The sequence below is a fragment of the Penicillium cataractarum genome (assembly GCF_028827025.1).
Source record: "Penicillium cataractarum strain IBT 29864 chromosome Unknown utg000002l, whole genome shotgun sequence".
In the NCBI taxonomy this organism is placed as follows: domain Eukaryota; kingdom Fungi; phylum Ascomycota; class Eurotiomycetes; order Eurotiales; family Aspergillaceae; genus Penicillium; species Penicillium cataractarum.
In genome coordinates, this window is record NW_026622738.1 from 682190 (window position 1) to 701634 (window position 19445).

General features: G+C 49.6%; 8 protein-coding genes across 8 annotated transcripts; 6 read left to right on the plus strand and 2 right to left on the minus strand.

The window, feature by feature from the left end:
- Positions 1-17: 17 nt before the first annotated feature.
- Positions 18-1560, minus strand: N7496_002305 (AIM24 family protein; the record flags this gene model as incomplete). The annotated part of the gene is made up of 7 exons (XM_056695236.1): positions 18-311; positions 366-585; positions 647-765; positions 826-996; positions 1060-1131; positions 1199-1317; positions 1389-1560. The coding sequence occupies 7 exons, from the start codon at positions 1558-1560 to the stop codon at positions 18-20; spliced, it is 1167 nt and encodes a 388-aa protein (XP_056557448.1).
- Positions 1561-2015: 455 nt separating this feature from the next.
- On the plus strand, positions 2016-4553 carry atm1 (ATP-binding cassette Fe/S cluster precursor transporter ATM1; the record flags this gene model as incomplete). Its single annotated transcript, XM_056695237.1, has 6 exons — positions 2016-2393; positions 2570-2684; positions 2738-3006; positions 3056-4102; positions 4202-4418; positions 4498-4553. The coding sequence occupies 6 exons, from the start codon at positions 2016-2018 to the stop codon at positions 4551-4553; spliced, it is 2082 nt and encodes a 693-aa protein (XP_056557449.1).
- A 1109-nt stretch (positions 4554-5662) lies between these two features.
- Positions 5663-5957, plus strand: N7496_002307 (uncharacterized protein; the record flags this gene model as incomplete). The annotated part of the gene is made up of 2 exons (XM_056695238.1): positions 5663-5690; positions 5758-5957. 2 exons carry the CDS (start codon positions 5663-5665, stop codon positions 5955-5957), a joined length of 228 nt encoding a protein of 75 aa, XP_056557450.1.
- A 1174-nt stretch (positions 5958-7131) lies between these two features.
- On the plus strand, positions 7132-7886 carry N7496_002308 (uncharacterized protein; the record flags this gene model as incomplete). Its single annotated transcript, XM_056695239.1, has 2 exons — positions 7132-7689; positions 7746-7886. The coding sequence occupies 2 exons, from the start codon at positions 7132-7134 to the stop codon at positions 7884-7886; spliced, it is 699 nt and encodes a 232-aa protein (XP_056557451.1).
- A 1535-nt stretch (positions 7887-9421) lies between these two features.
- N7496_002309 (uncharacterized protein) lies at positions 9422-10612 on the plus strand (the record flags this gene model as incomplete). Its single annotated transcript, XM_056695240.1, has 1 exon — positions 9422-10612. One exon carries the CDS (start codon positions 9422-9424, stop codon positions 10610-10612), a length of 1191 nt encoding a protein of 396 aa, XP_056557452.1.
- Positions 10613-12841: 2229 nt separating this feature from the next.
- Positions 12842-14036, plus strand: N7496_002310 (uncharacterized protein; the record flags this gene model as incomplete). The annotated part of the gene is made up of 3 exons (XM_056695241.1): positions 12842-13063; positions 13146-13409; positions 13467-14036. The coding sequence occupies 3 exons, from the start codon at positions 12842-12844 to the stop codon at positions 14034-14036; spliced, it is 1056 nt and encodes a 351-aa protein (XP_056557453.1).
- Positions 14037-14141: 105 nt separating this feature from the next.
- N7496_002311 (uncharacterized protein) lies at positions 14142-15207 on the minus strand (the record flags this gene model as incomplete). The annotated part of the gene is made up of 5 exons (XM_056695242.1): positions 14142-14332; positions 14392-14708; positions 14783-14889; positions 14940-15098; positions 15157-15207. The coding sequence occupies 5 exons, from the start codon at positions 15205-15207 to the stop codon at positions 14142-14144; spliced, it is 825 nt and encodes a 274-aa protein (XP_056557454.1).
- Positions 15208-17378: 2171 nt separating this feature from the next.
- N7496_002312 (MCT family MFS transporter) lies at positions 17379-18991 on the plus strand (the record flags this gene model as incomplete). Its single annotated transcript, XM_056695243.1, has 4 exons — positions 17379-17694; positions 17746-17852; positions 17916-18499; positions 18562-18991. 4 exons carry the CDS (start codon positions 17379-17381, stop codon positions 18989-18991), a joined length of 1437 nt encoding a protein of 478 aa, XP_056557455.1.
- Positions 18992-19445: the final 454 nt, after the last annotated feature.

Consider the following 19445-nt stretch of genomic DNA (forward strand, 5'->3'; position numbering starts at 1 on the left):
AGAGACACGACACGCCCTTATGCGTCCTTGGGACTCGTCCGGCCAACCTCCTTGATCTCGACGCTGCCGTCCTTTCGGATCTCTGCAACGCTCTGACGGATTCCCCGGAGCTCCTGATCCAGGTTCTTGACGGAGCGAGAGATTTCTGCCTCGGAGGGAGTGGGCTTGCTAGTCTCTTGCGGGGCGGGGCTGGTGATTCCCCGAGGGGCATCGGCGAGTTCGGTGATTTGACGCTCAGAGAGAATGTCGTTGACGCGAGGTCCACGGGTCTGCATGAGAATGGTTGCAGGTCCATCGAATTGGAGGAAGAGCTAGAAAAATATTGTCAGCAAGCTGCGCGTAAAAACCCATGGCAATTATCATACTCTATCTCCCCAGATGGTCATCCGAGACCATGTCCGAATCTTGTGGAGGAAACCCATGGTGTTCTTCCAGCCCTTCGAGTTGGAAACATCACGGATGAACTTGTTTCCCTGCAGCAGACGTGGGAGTGTCTTCAGGCCGGGAACCTGGAAGCTCAATGTTGTGGATTTGAAGCGGTAGGGGCGAGGGGGATTGGAAGCCATGGTGTAGGCGATAATGTTACTAGATATCACTCTCGTTAGAACAATCAAACGTGGCCCAGCGCTGAGTCGGCAAAACGTACCTGGGGTGAGCGACGTATTGCTCGCCAGCCTTCAACTCTACAGAGTAGACCTGACCTTGGCCTACCAACGCGATCAATCCTCTACCAGTGACCTCGGAGCTACCCCAGTGAGCCAAGCTCTGTACGAGAATCAGAATCAGCCATTTATCCCATATTCACAATCGACGGGTGCCACAAACCAGGTTGGTGTTGATGGTTGGCTTGATGGACAAGGACCGGCCTGTCCATGCCAGCAGAGCGCGACGCTGGGCAACCATCCAATCGACGGAGCCATTGAGGTTCACAACTGCGAAGGAGGTCGTCGGAGACCGAACGGAAACGAGGGCTGTGACGGGGCTCGCAGAGGAGATCTAGATTCTCGTGAGCAACTCCATTGCGGGTTCATCCCGAGCTTGAAACAAGACGTGTCATACCTTTTGATAAAGGAAAGGCACGCCCAGAGGAGCCCTGCGGAAGGGTTCGAGGACGCTCAACGTCGAAACCACCTGTCGCAATCACGAAATATCAGCGCATTGCCCACTCGCACAGTATCAATCGCAATTGAAGGCGTACATTATCCGCCTTGCCACTCAATCCCACCAATGTTCCCCGACGTGTGTACAAGTTCTGCGACGCCGAAAGCGATACCGAGAGGAGTGAATATGGAGCGCCAACGACATCGAAGCGCGCATCTATCAACAAGAATTGTCAGTTGATCCCATATCCAAGCAATGACCTATCAAACTCCACCAATTCAACATACCTCGCGATGCGGCGGAACTAGGCGTACCGGCGAGGGGCAGATGGTCACCGTTGACGGTAGGCTCTTCCGAAGGTGCCGCGCGAATCTGAATACATCTGGCCTGTCTATGAGCGCGAGGGACAACTCGTGTCCAAGACAGAGTCCGGACACCTCGCTGGAGGGCTGGACTCATTGTGCCTGAAGAAAGACCGAAGACCGCGTGGTGCTGAAAGACTTTACGTCAGTTTTGGAGCTCGCAAGGGAAATCAAGCCGGGAAATCATGGCGCCGAAGCTCGCGGCCGGTGCGGCGGAGGTACACCACGCCCGCATTCGATTGCGACATTATCCTTATAGACCACCGCGGAATAAAGGAAGAACTCGATCTGGTCGGGGCGGGTCTCGTTGTTCTTCCTTTTATACACCTCTTCCAAGCAATCATTTGCTTCCTCGACCTCCCCCTCCTACCCATTCGCGCAACCCGACTCTTTACTCCGAAGCCGGCGGCTCCCAAGGTTGCCTTCCCCACGAGCTATCGCAAGCACACGAGCGCACGCCATTCTCCCCGCGTGCGCTCCATTATGCCCCTGTGAACACAATCAGTGCACCGAAACACCTCTCGCGATCAGATATCCTTTCAACAAGCAGCCATGCTGCTCAGAGCAGCCCGATCTCCGTGCTGGCGCACGGCGCGGTACATACATCCGAGCTTCGCCGGCCGCGCACGGTGGACAAGCCCGAATGGCATTCAACAGCATAAGATCCAGCTACGAGTATTCACCTCTGGCAGCCCATGGCGAAACCAGTCCACGGATGGCAAAGACCCAACCTCTGCGAGAAACAAATCTACACCAACCGCTACCGCCGCCGAAGTAGCCAATGCCGCTATTGCTCAGAAAACGGGCGCCAGCGAGGCGAAGAATACCCCGAAGAAAGACTTGCTAAGTGAGTCGGCTATTGCAAGCAAAGAACAGCGCAGTGCAGACTGGGCGATTATGCGAGAGATGGCCAAATACTTGTGGCCCAAGGTACTACTTCGCAGATGGAACGATATGGCATCGGAAGTGCTGACCGAGTATCATAGGATGACTGGGGTACCAAGCTTCGGGTTGGAACTGCACTTTCACTGCTTGTGGGTGCAAAGGTGGGTATTCGTCTGATTTCTCATTACCTCTACAAATGAACTAACGACTTCGGCTTCTAGATCCTCAATGTAGAAGTTCCTTTCTACTTTAAGAACATTGTCGACTCTATGAACGTTGACTTTGCAACTCTTGGTGGAACGGCATACACCGTGGCAGGCTCCATGATCATAGCTTGTAAGCACACTTTGACTTTGTCTTAGGAAGACGCTCCTAACCATGCTTGATAGATGGCGCAACCCGCATCGGAGCAACTCTCTTCCAAGAACTGCGTAATGCAGTATTCGCCAGTGTCGCGCAAAAGGCCATTCGCAAAGTAGCCCGGAATGTGTTTGACCACCTACTCCGACTGGATCTCAATTTCCATCTCTCTCGCCAAACAGGTGGCCTCACTCGGGCCATTGATCGTGGAACCAAAGGTATCAGCTTCTTGCTGACCTCCATGGTCTTCCATGTGGTGCCAACTGCACTCGAGATCTCGCTCGTGTGTGGTATTCTTGTAAGTTTCTCGATGTTTTCTGATGTGAGTTCTTGCTGATTTCTTCCAGACCTACCAATATGGTCTCCAATTCGCTGCCATCACAGCTACTACCATGGTAGCATACACGGCATTCACCATTACCACCACCGCCTGGCGCACCAAGTTCCGTCGACAGGCTAATGCTGCTGACAACCGCGGCGCTACCGTCGCTGTAGACTCGCTGATCAACTACGAGGCCGTCAAGTACTTCAACAACGAGAAGTTTGAAGTGGCCCGCTACGACAAGGCGTTGAAGAACTACGAAGACGCGTCTATCAAGGTTACCACCTCCTTGGCCCTGCTGAACTCTGGTCAGAACATGATCTTCTCCACTGCGCTGGCCGCAATGATGTATCTGGCAGCCGACGGCGTGGCCACCGGTACCCTAACAGTCGGCGACCTGGTCATGGTCAACCAACTGGTCTTCCAGCTCTCCGTACCGCTCAACTTCCTGGGTTCGGTCTACCGTGAACTGCGCCAGTCTCTGCTGGATATGGAGACCCTGTTCAACCTGCAAAAGGTGAATGTCACCATCCAGGAGAAGCCCAACGCGAAGCCACTCGAGTTGAAGCGCGGCGGCGAGATTCGTTTCGAGAACGTCACCTTCGGCTACCACCCGGACCGTCCAATTCTGAAGAATGCGACATTCACGATCCCCGCTGGCTCCAAGTTTGCCATCGTGGGCCCCAGTGGTTGTGGCAAGTCGACTATCCTGCGTCTTCTCTTCCGCTTCTACGACACCCAGTCCGGTCGCATCTTGATCGATGGTCAGGACGTGCGCGATGTGAGTCTCGACAGCCTCCGGCAGGCTATCGGTGTGGTGCCCCAGGACACGCCACTCTTCAACGACACGATCGCTCACAACATCCGCTACGGTCGCATCGATGCCTCGGACGAGGAGGTGCGCCAGGCCGCAGAGCGCGCCCGCATCAGCCAGCTGATCGAGCGATTGCCCGAAGGCTACGAGACGGCCGTCGGCGAGCGCGGCATGATGATCTCTGGCGGCGAGAAGCAGCGATTGGCGATTTCCCGACTGTTGCTGAAGGACCCGCAACTCTTATTCTTTGATGAAGCGGTAAGTTCAAGATTGATGTTTAATCTGAGTTGAAAGTGAGGGGTTTTTAAAAGGCATGCGTAATGTGGCTGACTCCGACCGGGAAAAAACCGATTATAGACCTCGGCGCTGGATACCTACACCGAACAGGCGCTGCTGCACAACATCAACAGCATTCTCAAAGAAAAGAGCCGCACGAGTGTGTTCGTTGCGCACCGACTCCGAACGATCTACGATAGCGACCAGATCCTGGTGCTCAAGGATGGAGAAGTGGTGGAGATGGGGTCACACCGGGAGTTACTCGATCTGGAGGGAGTTTATGCGGAGCTATGGAACGGTAAGTTTACTACTCTTCCACGAATAGAAAGAATCTGGTGGGTTCGGTATCTGATCCTAATTTCTGACATGTCCCTTAGCCCAGGAACTGTCGCTCGCCAAGGAGGGCGAGACGCCGGAGAAGAAGCTCGAATAGAGCAGATCCAATCGATTCTAGATGGAGTCAGATGCAGCAGGATGTAGCCATGTGGATTGTGGATAGAAAAAAGCAGATTCGCCATGCAGAGTACATACTACTACATACGTAGTACGTAGTACCTATTTCGTACATACTGTAGAGCATTCCGTCCTTGCATTCTGTCAACACCACGCGATAAAAGGAGAAACTCAACATGAAACACGGGCGCACGGTCTCCTTTTCCACAGTAATTGCAATTCCATTATTCCATAAGTTAACCCAGTGTCAAAATCAACCGACGAGAGTCTAGAAGGCGGGCCAGTAATTCGCTAGTGGCTTGTTAGCGTGCAAATGGAGTCCCCTAATGGGCCAGTCCTCGAGTCTCGTCCCCTGGCTAACCAACTTAACCCAGTTAATGAGCCTGTTAGGTTTAAACGCTTGGACTCTCTCCTTTCTGTACCTTTTCTGACGCGGAGTTGAAGTCTTCTATCATCATTTCCCTTCCTTCTTATCTCCAAGCCACGCTCTTTTTCCTCTTCCGAGTGCCACATTCCAGTCTTTTCCACTATCCCGTCGCTTTCGTCGCTCTCTTCCCCCCCTAGTCGCTTTCGCACGACTAATTCACATTCCTTGCGTCCGCAATCCAAGTCCAGTCCAATCCCACCTCGACCTGCAACCCCCTTCGTCGGACACTTGTGGCTTCCTTGTGGCACCAGTTCCACTCCCCTCGTGCGCCCCCCAACTCGTGTGTGTGTCTCCCCCTCCTCCGCGATTGCAAATATACACCCCCTCCCTCCCGCAAAATATCCCCCTTTTCAGCATTCTCGCTGGGTCATCACTGCTCTGTATACCTCGTATACTGGTGAGCAATACCCCCAATTGCACTGTTGATCAGCTGGTTGAAGGTGTGATAAGACTGACCAGCTTCAAATAGTAACCATCAAAAATCTTCCGTCCGCTGCCGGCGATACACACTTGTCAACTGCTCCCACGTTACGTTCCACTCGCTGCATGAGGGAACGATTGTCGCCGCGTCTCCGTATATAGAACCTCGTCACAGATCCGAGGGATATCAGCACACTCGCCAATCTCGCATCGGCTTGTACATCTACATTCACACCGTCACAATGGGTCTCATCGATAAGCTACAAGCTAGTACGTCGCACATGGCACAAGAAGGATACTGCCCAACATCCCAGCCTCTAACATCCATCTTCCATAGAGCTCGAGCTGTACCGCCTCGAACAGCGCTACGCCCGTCGCAAGCACCGCAGCACTTTCTCCACGGGCGCTCAATACGTCGATGGCGAATACGTCTTCAACGGAGGCACCAACTCGCCTACCAGCACAGTCTCCAAGCACTCCACCGGCAGCTGGCGCCCATCCGGGCTGCGCGGGTCGCAGGAGTCGCGCTGGAGGTGATACGTGACACCGAATATTCATGATTTGCGCAATTATCCGTTCCAATTTATCTTTCTCTCTTTCTCGGTTCGATCGATCTTAGCGCCTTTCATTGTTTTTCCCCTCGACACACACACACCTCCCAGTCTATGGGTTTTATCCCCGCTCTTCGCGTGATGTACCTGCGAAGATCGATCTTGGACCCTGACCCTGACCCACTTGACGACCGCGTGCTTAGTCGCCATGTCCGTTCCGCTGGAATGTTTCTCCTTTCTCCTGCTTATCTACTTATCCGCACATTCTATCTACCCTCGGCTCTTGACTCTGCGACGACAGGAGCCCATGACCTTGGATTTTGTTTCGGCGAAACCACCGCCAAAAGTTGGGGTCTCTCTCTTTCTCTCTCTTTCCCTCTTGAACTCTGGATTTGATACCTCTACTTTTTGGGATATGTCTACCTCATGTCTTTGACTTCCTTTCTCTTCCGTCTTTTCTTTTCTCTTTCTCATTGCATTGTGCTGTTTAGCATATAGCATTCCTTTTATTGTTCGATTCTCTTGTCTATGTTGTCCAGCTTGCATTTTTATGCTTGTTACTTCTTTGTTTATATTATATAGCCTTAAGAATACCCCTGTGGGTTTGATTGATATGTCTGAATTGTTTCTAATGTGGATGAAGTACATGCTTTGTAGCTGATATATGGCTTTGAGACTTTCCGTAGCAAGAGTACAGTGCCAGTGCCTCGCGAGCTAAGCTTGTACGTGATTGCAAGTGAGCTTATAGATTCTCCAGATTGAGGAATTCTAGAATACACAGTCTTTTATCCGCTAAGTGTACTATGATCACACTCCGGCGTTCATAGCTGGAAACAGATGAGATACCCTCTAACAGCTCGTAAAGCGAATGTCTCCAGTGCTGCAATGTTTCAAGCAATGAAGTCTGTGAACTATTTGCTGCCCAGCGGTATTGATAGAGAACCCCCGCCGTCCTCGTTTGCTTCCCATCACGGTTCAGTGTCTTGATGCGTTTGTCTGTCTTCGAGTATCACCTTTTCTCACCACTATCTAGTCCAGGTCAATCTTACACTTCAATTCCCTAGACAGCGCTTCATCCTGCCTTCCCACATTCTCAACAAACCTCATCCTCAAACCAAACTATCCATCACAATTGGCGAACCTGAACACCTCGTTGCACGATGCCTTCCAGTACCACAGTCGAAATGACCGCTCCCCAGCGTGTGCTCTCAATCCCCGAGCTACTCGGCGAGATATTCGAATGGATTGCCCTCAAAGAAAACCCAAAGCACCGCTCCCAACCATGGATATGCCACTGCAATGGGCCTTGCAAATGCCCCAATAACACAACTCTCCGCCGCTGCGCCCTCGTCAATCACCTCTGGTTCCAAGAAGCAATGCGCCTCCTCTGGGAGAGACCCGGAAAACCAAATGCCAACCCATTCAGTCGAATCCCGCCTGCTCGACGACAGATCTACGCAAACTTTGTGAAAATCTTCTGTCTCAGTCTTCGACTAAGACATCATAGATGGCTGGGCAAGCAGAAGAAAGTGCTGAGGGATATAACCTTTCCTAACGCGACAATCGCATACATTTACGCTTTCCCTGGTCTGGACAAGCTTGAAGTTCCACCTTTCAGGGCTCCCGCGCTTAAAACCCTGTACCTTCTTATGCAAGATCTTTGGTATTCGTTTGATCGGGACTCGGAAATTCCATACAAGCTTGCGCGGCGCATCAAGGTTTGTCTTCACTACCTTCCCACATGGTTTTCTTTATACTGACCTTTATACTTTAGACACTGTTTCCAACCCTGAAGAGACTGGTCATCGCAGATGTTTCATTTCTGGCAACTAGATGCGCTCAGATCATGCCTGAGCAGCTTCCGGGCGTCGACGTCTCCAGTGACGCGGATTTGGACTTTGAATTGCACTATTGAGATTCAAATTACACGATCAGATTCGCTGGAGTGGGATGGGGATATTCTGGAGTTACGGGGATACATAGGGTGTGGGCAGTGGATGCTTCCTCAACTTGGCTTTTAGCGATATCGTCCATGATACACATGGTCATTGAGACTAGTCTCTCAACGCTTGATCACTTAGTCAGCTTCAATCAATGAACTGAACAGTATGCTTCTGACTTTGTGTCTCGAACTTCATTCAAAGGTGCGGAGGGAGATGTCCACATGATGATATTACACTAGTAAGAACCGCCTTCCATGAAATTAGTAATCGAGGTACGAGCAGTACGTTATTCAATGATAATTTCGATGTCCTGTGCATGCCCCAGTCTATCTCTGCATCTTCCCCACTTTCAACATCTACTGTATTGGTGACCTAGCCGTATTGCCTAAAGAGCCCTAAGATGTAGCCTTGCACCGGTAGGTAGATAACCTGAAGTTCACGTTGACAACGGATGCACAAGTCAAACGCGGAATAAGAAGCGTCAAATGGAGTTTAACTAGATAGTCTACTTACTTATTTTAGTTTGACCCTTTCCGGAGCATTCAAGACGGGTCTTTAGAGTTCAGGTGCCTTGCGGCCTGACAGCGCATGGGTTCATACCAAAAAGCAAAAAGCCATTATTTCAGTGAAGGATCGCCCAGCTCGGTGGCCCAGCTGAAGGTCTATTGCATAACAGTGGGCCACGTTCTCAGGTTACACAATCTCGTGTCTCCATTTTGACACCGATGTTTGCTTTTCAAGCATGGTCTGTACATAAAAGCTGGTTCGTCAGTCGTAAATTTGAATTCATTAAAAAGCAGCTTTAACTTGGCGACTGCAACCTTCTACTCTACAAGTTGATTTCCAAACAACAGTATAACTCTTAGGACTACGGCAGCAAGGGTGATCCGGTATATTTCCTAGAATCCGCGAGGATATAATTCAATTTGAGCTCATGAAAGGAATCTTGGAGGTTTCTAGGAGCTGATTGCCAATTAGGATATGGTACGACTACTGCCTTTGAATGGAATAAGGTTGAACTGATGCTTACTACATGATGTAATCATGCCTAAGCTGTAAACCTGAGTACACCTCAAGAACCGAAGGATCAAAAGATACAGCCTTGCGGGCTTTTTGTTATTCAACCATGTGGGCTCGCTTATGCCTCATATGCGGTCGACTCTCAAAAGGAGGCTGATCAGCGTCTCCTGAGCTGTTCAGCTCTCGGAAAACAGCCGATTCTTCGCAGATCTTTACCTATCGGAAAAGGGTTCGGATCCACTTTTGACACCAACTATATCAGGCTTAGTTGTTTGGTAATGTCTCGGTTTTATGGACAGTTCTCCTGAGCAGACACTCGCATTTTCAAGCGTTTGAATCTGTATTCGATCCTTAGCTAGTATTCAAAAACCACTAGTCCGATGTATGGCGTTCACAATAGATCGATCGGAGAGGATGTTAAATAAAGGGGACTTTGCCCAGCTGTAAAAAACCCGAAGCACACACTCTCAACCGGAGAATTGACGATATGTTGTCTCATATTTTCAAGTCGTTCGTGGTCGCGCTGGCGGTCGGCGCGACCACCGCGTCGGCGCAGAACTCTGCCAATTCGCTCGTCAGCCGCAGGCTCACTGAGTATCTGATGCCAGTCGCTACTGAGACACATGAGTTTGCGCGTGTGCCGAACACCAATTTCGTGCTGCTGACGCAGATGTCCGACAGCGAGCTCATCAAGATCGAGCTGGATGCAACCACCGAGGAGCCCATTGCTTTCCAATCGTTCCCTATGGGAAACAACAGTAGTTCCCAACTACACGGCGTCTGGCCATCGACGGTGTACCCGGGCAAGATGTGGTTGTCGCTGCAGGCCGAAAACAAGCTGCTGCTCGTGGATCCTGGCCAAAACCTCACTACTGAGCCGACCATCATCAAGACTATCGACATCCCAGCGCCAGGAAACGGCCCTCATTGCGTCTTCGAGATCGGCAACCGCGTCTGGGCCGGCCTCAAGGTGGCTTCCAAGCAAACGGGCCAGTTCTACGTCTTCTCCGCCGATATCTCGAACTCCACCGACCAAAAGTTATACCAGTGCCTCAACAGCCCCGTGTTTATCAAGGAGGAGCCGACCACCGGCTTGATCTACGTCACCCAAGACACGGACTCGTCCATCATGCGCATCAACGTCACCACCGGCGAGACGACACAGCTTCCCATCCCTCCCAGCGTCGGCAACAACGCCGTCGGAATGATCAGTGCCTACGGCCCCATGAGTGGAGTGTGGTTCACTCTCGCCGGCAATGCCACCGGCGGCACCGGCACCTTTGGCCACATCGGATCCACCGGCGAGATGGAGTTCTTCCAGCTCAAGCACCCGATGCTCGGCTCCAACGCTGGCTTGTTGCACATCGCCGATGCCTCAAGCGTAGCCGGCGGCCCAGCCTTGTGGCTCCTGTCGACCTCGCTGCTCAGCACCAACTCGCCCGATGCCCTGATTCGCGTGACTTTTGATGCTGGCGTCACCGCCGTCTCCGGCGAGGAGTACATCTCGATGCTCACCCAGAACGCTATGGTGCACCGCGTCTTGCCCTTGGATAAGACTGTTTTGGTTTCTGAGCTGCACACCTTTACACTCGCCCAGCTCACGTACAACAACACCATTGCTGGACAGTGGCTGCCAGCCGAGTCTGTTAGCAACGCGACTTATACCCAGGCCGGTTAGAGAGGGTTCTCCCGGTAGAAATTCTATACATAGATTACATATAAGCTACTCTGTAGCTGATACATTTACTTTAAATCTAATTCAATCAAATGATACACCTTAATGTCTCGTGCTGAGGTTTTGAACCTTGAAAGTTAGGTTAAGGCTGAGCAAAAGAATTTCCAGGGAAAATGTAACTCTCCTTGGTCAACAAAACTGTGAGTTTATAAGCTCTTCGTGTCGGGTATAGCTATTATGTCAGTGTATAATACGCCTGTTTTGCTCTTATCACGACCACTTGTGACATGGTGCTTCCATATTTCGCCAACTCTTGATCTTGAGATAAGAAGCGCCTCCTAACGGACGCAGGACAAATCCTGCCGATGTCAGTAAACTTGAAAAATTCGAGGCTGAGGGAACATTGAGGTATAGGGAGCTTACTACAATCTCAAAACAGATTTTAACTGTTCCTTTTAGAGAATCAATCAGTGAATGGTAGCCGAACATCCTTTGCTCCGGTAACCACCTTGATATCCGCAACCAGGTCACCAACGTGAGTGAAATAGTTATACCGGACGCTACTTGGCGACTGATAACCATACCAATCATGAGCCAGGCAATATCGTAGACGAATGAGCCTAGGTCACATTTCTGCCCCGTCCCACTATAGAATGCTCAAATGTCTGCTTCATGCCTATGCGATGACCATACCCATCCTTCAATTCGTGAATATGAGCCGCCCTTGGCTGATTATACTTGCCCATCAATTCACGAGAGTGATGAATCCGTAAAGCGGTTGCATGACCGATGGAATAATAAGGTGGAAGTAACCCAAGATGGCCTTGCCATCCTTGAGCTAAGTAGCCCAAAATTAGCTACAATCAAGAATTCATAGTGACGAGTGCTCACACCTTGTTAGACCCTTTACGATCGGGAGGGAATTCCACAAGAGCCCAGTCAAGTTTAGTCCCAGCTCCCCGTGTTCTATGGGCTCGATTCTTCATTTGGAGCCAGATGCGGGCCGAAATTATCCCAAGTCGCATTTTGGGCCCGAGCGATCACCCTACCATCCGGATCACCCAAAACACCACCCTAATTGCGATTTTGCAAGTCTTAATATTTCAACAACGAGAATATCTTTTTGGTTGATTCTAAGTATATTACGATCTCCTAACATAAGAATTAATGTAGTACAGTTCATATAAAGGGGAAATGATTACTGACCTACAGTACAAAAAATATGTTCCGATCGAGCAATGTAGATATATATATATATATATATCTGTATTTTACCCCTCAAGAGTATTTGCTGAGTTTATGAAAATATCTAGTATGATATATTTAATAGTGAGGTACTAGAATATCATATAATCAACCTAAAGCGTTGAAATTTGAAGTTGTGAAAAATCGCATTTAGTATGGTGTTTTGGGTGATCCGCTCGGGCGGAAATTACGTTACATAATTCTTGATAACAAGGTGCCCGGCAGAATATTGGTCACAACCTCTGGGGAGTAGTTACCACGCTAACATTATCCCCTGATATTTACCGCGGTAACGCTTAGAGCCGCGGCGAGGATTTGCCTAAATTCGTGTATACTCCTGCTTTACCCTCAAGGCTCTAGAGTTCTCCCCAAAAGACACAACATGGCGAGTAGAGGCTGTGGGACGTGTCGGGGTGAGTTCGTCGGACACCTTGAGCCTATGAGAAACATGTGAACTTGCTAACAGTTGAATGCTTCCAGACCGCCGGATTCTCTGTGATCGGACGATCCCAGTATGCACGCAGTGTTCTCGTACTAAACGTAATTGCAAAGGTTACGGTGTACGACTGTCATGGCCGAAGGACAATGACAAGCGACGTGCCATCGTGGCTGGGTCATCCCTGCAACGTGGCGGAAGAGGTCACTATTTCTCCAATGCCCGCCAAGTTAACATATCCACGTGGGACATGGATATGCACCGCCAGCTATTAGGGATAGCGTCAAATCGTAATACCCTTCGACTTTCACCAGCAAGATGATAGGGCACTAATGCACTTGTAGAGCACCAGCGGCTGACCCTACGAGCACCGATGCCATGGAATCCATTTCAGTTAGACGTTACAGAAAACTGTTTATTTCAATACTGTAGGCGAAGTTGATCCTGTCGGTCATTGGGTTTCCCCCATAAAACTGACCAGTATCGCAGTCCAATCCAACGCATCAAGCTCTCTAGCAACCTTTGGTCATGACCCGAAAAACGTGGGCAATATGCTTATTCGCATGGCTGTCGTGAATAATACCCCATCTTCCGCTGCAGTGCTGCGCTCCTTGCTCGCTGTAGCCTCGTTGCATCGCTCTGGACTACAGACACAGGCCGCTGAGCTTAAGATTGCTGCGTTGAAAGCCCTAGGCGCCGCATCAAATCGAGAAATTGAAACCATGGAAACGCTCCAGCATGTTGCGGCAGGGATGCTCTTGTGCTCATTTGAGGTATGCACCACTATGTCTCACCTGCTAATAAACTCTGACAGATTCGATGCAAATAACTAAAATTATTCGGTCATCAACCCAGATTTATCAATCGTCATGCACCTCTGGCCAATGGCGATCATATATCATAGGCGTTAAAAGCGTCATCAATGCCTCTTCTGGAAAAAAATTGGCAAGAGACAGTGACTTTAATGTCTTACTAGACTGGGTATACTATCATGATGTCCTATCTCGTTTCAGTCTCACGCACTGGCATCCGCCAGCGATTGAGAGCACACTGATGGACTTGGACGAGCCAGTCGACATCCCTTTGCAGCCGGTGGATACTCACGAACCCCGTATCGAGGTTGGTAAAATGGTTCTGTATTCGACAGGAGCAGGGTTACTAATTGATGTGGGATAGATGGCACACTCGAACCAATCGCCGTTTAATACAATCCTGAAGCTCTTGGCGGAGGTTTGTAACCTAGTCGCCGCAAGACCATCTCAGATGATCCCATTCAAAGAGTTCGATGATTTCAAGAGCTATCTTAAGGTCCTTGCATGGAGAATCCGGTCCATTTCAATCTCAAATACAATAGTTAACGAGTATCCGGGTATGGCGACCACTGTGGAACTCTTCCAATTAGCCGCGCTTGTCTACCTCAACCGAGCATTTGGACACATCATCGGATCGGAAACTGAACAACGTATTGAACGAGGTTTTGATATATTGTCTCGGATGACTTCATGTGAGCGTCAATTCCCACTACTCATCTTGAGCTGTGAGGCGTGGACCGATGCGGACAGGTGTACGGTCTTGGATCTGATCAGTAGGACAGAGAAGAGGGACTCCTCACGCTCCCTATGCCTGACTAAGAAACTCATCCAGGCTGTTTGGATTCAAGATGATCTCTCACAGGGCCAGATTGAGTACACGGAAAAGCTCAGTGCTATTATGAGCTGCTGCACTATCTTGCCTACTTTCGTCTAACTCCGTTCTCTAAAAACGCACAAGGATAGAATTTCAAGTCTAAGTAATGTCGGTTTGGAGACATAGATCTATGAGACTAGCAGGAAACGGGTCTCGTAAAAACTTCTACAGCCACTGTTGATTGCCGTAGTGCGATACAAATGAGCCACCATCGCCAGTGTTCACACTGGCCTTTTCCATGACCGAGATGACATCCTTCACAGCCGCACCTGGTGGAACAGGTCCCCTGAAGTTAGGCGCATACTCAAAAAAGGCACCAAGCATTGCTCTCAAGCCTTGCATCTGCTCCTCCGTTGCTAAAAGAAAAAGAATCAGTTCTCATGAAACAGGAAATTGCAAGGAGATTCAAACATACCGTCGACGAAATGGCCTGTTTCAACCATTCCGGGACAAATACTCATGAAAAGAACACCCTCTTTAGCATATTGAGCACTAAACTTAGCCACGGCAGTGTTCAAGCCCGCCTTACTGATGGAGTAGAGGGCAGCGACTTCAATTCCCAGTTTGGGAATGATATCGAGAGAAGCCTGGCCACTAGAGATGGCGATAACCTTCTTGATCCCACCCTTAAGGATTAGAGGCATAAATAGATTGAATAAGTGAATGTTGCTGACGACATTGACTTTGAAACACTCAGTCAATTCCTCCTCCAGGGTTTCGGGCTGATGTCCTCTATTGGTGTCAATTTCGCTCTGTTAGTGACTACCCCTTTCAAGAGACTAGTAAGTCGACCTGACTGAACTTACAAAACACCGATCGGGTCGTATGCATCGAAGTGGGACACGACACCAGCATTGGCGATCAGATAATCAAGTCCCCCGCCAGTGATCGTTGCAACCTCTACCGCCGCATTCTGTAGAGATACATTAATAACATATCTTCGTGCATGGCTGAGATCTTCACCTTTAGAGCAGCATAATCAGTGATGTCGGCCTCCACTATGTGGATGTTGGTACGGTCCGGCAATTCTCCCTTCACTTTCTCCTCGGTTGCTGATTTTCTACGAACAAGTCCTATCACGGTGTTGTTTGAATCGCTGGATATCTGGCGAAGGAATTCCCACTGTTTTGGTTCAAGAATGTTGAGCTTCATGCGGTCGGTCCTTGGGAATCAGACTCACTCCAAGGCCCCTAGAGGCTCCAGTAATAACGTATGATGGCATTTTGAACATTATGCAGATATAGTTGAATATCAGATAATCTTGTTAGTCTTGCTTTGGGACTACAGGAAGAATCTACCGATCAAAAACGAAGATTAGGCAAGAGTTTATGTGATCTGAATGTGGACGGAAATCCAGGGACGAGCCGATTAAACTGAGTCGCTGATGATTTCAAATCCAGATCAACGGTCATGCCGACTCATTGTTTCTCGTTTCGCGAATACTTGACACTTTGTTAGCTGCCGCGCGGGGTTGCAGGTGGGGAAACCCATCCAGCGAATAGAAGTACCCATGGAAGAGCTTGATTATCGGAGTGGCACTCTATTATGTTCAACGTCTGAAACCAAACCCCTTGCAAAGTCCAAGCTAGTCCTGGTCATGTAGCTAATTCTTCCTGCAATGTAATAGTCTCGCGTATAGTTGCCGTCTTTCTCTACCAAACCCTCAGCAGCTTCCTGGCCTAAGCTTGGTAGCTCCGCCGAAAGCGATCCTCCATTAGGAATGGCCAACGTAGAACCTCTAGTATTTATTGCTGCCGATGACTAGCAAATGGATCCCAATCTCATATTCAAGAGTAGTGGCAATATCATAGAGGCTATTTTGAAGGAAGCGAAGGCTATCACAAAAGGACGATGATCAGAATTTCGTTTAGTGGTTGGATATCTGAGGAGCTAGCTACTCGGTGGCTCGATCATCTCATTGGGTCTAATACGATTGTACGAAGGGGGGTGAGAAGCGTCTCTTGATCTTCGATGGCCACGATGCTGCACGGGTCCATTTCGATCCTTGTGTCTAACAGAACGGATCCCTAAAGACTCCAGGCAAGTTGATACTTAAAGGGCGGGCTAATATAACTGCCCGTAGAGCTGTCGCGCTGTTTGCCTAACATGCTATAGGAAGGTCCGTACTGTAATGTAGTCTCACTGCAAATTCAATCTAAGGTGTAGAAGCAATATGGTTGGTTTAACACTTCCAGTTTGTTGGACTGCATGCGAAGTGCTGCAGGCAATAGGTCACATAATATCGAGGGGCAGCCATTCCAAACGCCGCTGGACGAACCGCCAATTCTAATTTCCCGATATCCGACAAACCACAGCAAATCTAGGCTGCTTGCTCCTAGCCGAATAGACTACACGGCAGTCAATTCTATAGCAATCCTGAACTTAATCTCTGCCTCCCGCTAATTGCTGTCTAAGTATATACGATCGGTATTTGCATACACTCCTAAGAACAATCAATTATCTCCTAGACTACAACTGCTGGACGAGATTGATATATGAGCACGCCCTTTCGGCCCCTCATCCCGATAGTCCAACAAAAAGGCCCCACGGACTGGCCACGGAGTAACCAGTCCCACCCCCGGAGCTAAGCGGTCGGAGTCCAGAAGGAGACTTGATGGTGTATGGATGATAAACCAGGTTCCAAAGTGGAGACGAGTTGGTGGCCTCCCGAGGGCGGACCTATACCTGGCAGAGCTCTGTTTGTCGACTCCCTACTCTTCGTGGTTTAGCGGCGTTCCTACAATCGCAATATGGGGCCCATGGGATCGCACTCGGAGTTTAGCCTGGCGCGATGGCCGAAGGCGCGACCGAGTCCGACCGGGGATTTCTCGTATTGGATCTCTTCATTATTTCTTGCAGTCGCGGGCCATTTTCGTTTTAGCTTCTTCGTATTCTTGTATATAATTCACTTGCTCCTGCCGTAGGGCAACGACGTCGACATCCTCACCAGAACAGCTCTGCCGGTCCTTCGAATACCCAGCCTACTGACGAGCACCTTTAAATCCGGTCTATTCACGATCACAAATCATATTTCGGGCCGAGGCTCAGAACCCAAAGCTGGTTTAAAGTTTCTTGTCTTGCATTGAGGACTATCAGCTATCGAAGTAAGTCGTATGGCATCACCTTGCATCATGGATTCGAAACAGACATTGCGGTCAAATGAAATCGCATATAATGTTGCTACCATTATGCCTTCTGTTCAAATACCCCTGGCAGTCAATGTGCTCTTGAACTATCTTTAGTCTGTGCAATATGTCTTGTGTACAAGCTTCTAACACATGCGTTGTCGTACAGACTACTCTTGAACCCAGTCGCATGACATAGGAGCCGACAAAGACTCGGAACCATCGAACGAGGAGAGTGAATACTCGACTGTCTGCGAAAGACAGCAGACTTTGGAAAATGGGTGCAAATAATGAGCATGTGGCTCCCTCCATCGACAGTGCTACCACAAACACCGCGCCGTCAGATAATTCAACGCCAGCCATGAGCGAGCAAGTTAACGATGACCTTGAGAAGGGTATTCGTACAGCCGACCCCGTCGAGACAGAGAAACATGTTGTCAATGGAGAGCCTCTATCAGAAAATAGCGAGGGCGTCACTCCAGCTCCCGCTGGTCCCCCAGGCCCTGGCCCTCCACCGGATGGAGGAGCTGAAGCATGGATGTCCGTGCTAGGAGCCTTTTGCGGACTGTTCGTCAGTTTTGGCTGGATCAACTGTATGTGTGTCAGGTTCCTGGCCATATCGACGTAACGCTGACTTTGTCTAGGTATCGGTGTCTTCCAAACGTACTACGAAAGTCATCAACTTAGTGATATGTCCACCAGTACCGTGACATGGATCACATCATTGGAGACATTCGTCATGTTCTTCGCTGTAGGTACCCCCTAATCAATACCAGTCGAGTATCGAAGTCAATACTAACATCAATATCTACAGGGCCCCGTTTTCGGTACCCTCTTCGACAATTATGGCCCCCGATATATCCTCTTAGGCGGCACATTCCTCCACGTCTTCGGCCTCATGATGGCCTCCCTCTCAACCGAGTACTACCAATTCATCCTCGCGCAAGGAATTTGCAGTCCACTCGGTGCAAGCGCCGTATTCAACGCCAGCGTAAACTCGGTCAGCACTTGGTTCGCCAAACGTCGCGCCTTCGCACTGGGTGTCACAGCCTCCGGATCCAGTCTGGGAGGAGTGATCTTCCCCATCATGGTGTCGAATCTGATTCCCAAGGTTGGGTTCCCTTGGGCAATGCGGATTTGCGCGTTCTTGATTCTGGCTATGCTGGGCGTTTCCAATGTCACTCTCAAGTCGAGGCTGAAGCATACCAAGAAGCCGTTTGATATTATGAATTTCGTTCGTCCGCTGAAGGATGTGAAATTCGTTGTCACGGTTGCTGCGTGCTTTTGTTTCTTCTGGGGTATGTTCTTGCCTTTTACGTTTGTTATTACTCAGGCACAGCGATATGGCATGTCGGAGCACTTGTCGCAGTATCTCATTCCGATCCTGAATGCGGCTAGGTAAGATCCAATCTTGTCCTGCTATCAGTGCCAGTACCTCGGATATTAATACTTCAATGCAGTATCTTCGGCCGTACACTCCCAGGGTACATGGCAGACCGCGTCGGTCGATACAACGTGATGATCTTCTTCAGTTATCTCTCCGGCATCCTCGTCCTAGCCCTCTGGCTCCCATCACGTAGCAACGCCCCCGCCATCGTCTTCAGCGCAATGTACGGCTTCGGCTCTGGCGCCTTCGTGTCCCTCGCTCCAGCCCTTATTGCTCAAATCTCTGATCTGCGCGAGGTCGGTGTCCGCAACGGTACCTGCTTCTCGATTATTTCCTTCGCCGCTCTCACCGGTACCCCGATTGGCGGTGCCCTGGTCCCTGATGTTTTGACCGGCTCGTACACGAGTCTGCAAATCTTCTGTGGTGTGGTCATGCTTGCGGGTGCGACGCTGTTTGTCGTCGCGAGGATTGTTGTTGGCGGCGTAAAGCTTGGCAAGGTATAATGCTTTTGCAAAGCTGATGATAGTTGATTGATAAGGTCAGGGTCTCTGGACTCTGTAGTCTTCACGGGGTGCATTTTAAAACAGTTTAATTGAGCATTGATAGACGGATGCATCACATTATCAAATAATGATTCGGTGGGCTGCCACGGACAACAAATATGAAGATTTCAGAGGATATCTAGAATCCCAGCTTATTCCGATTTTGTGAGAGCATAAACCTTGTAATCAGTAGCTTAGATTTGAGATTTGTTCTCCTGAGCCATGTAACGAGTACGATTGCCTGCTTCTTCGTGAAAGATTATTCATTGAAGGCGGCGCAGGGGGGCTCACCGATGTCAAGATTAAACCTCGTCACCATAGATCAGAGTCTTTAGATACTCGGCATACCTATAGAGGCTCTCGGGTATGGAGATACATTCTCAATGGAAAGACTTCATTGTTCTAATTCAGGACA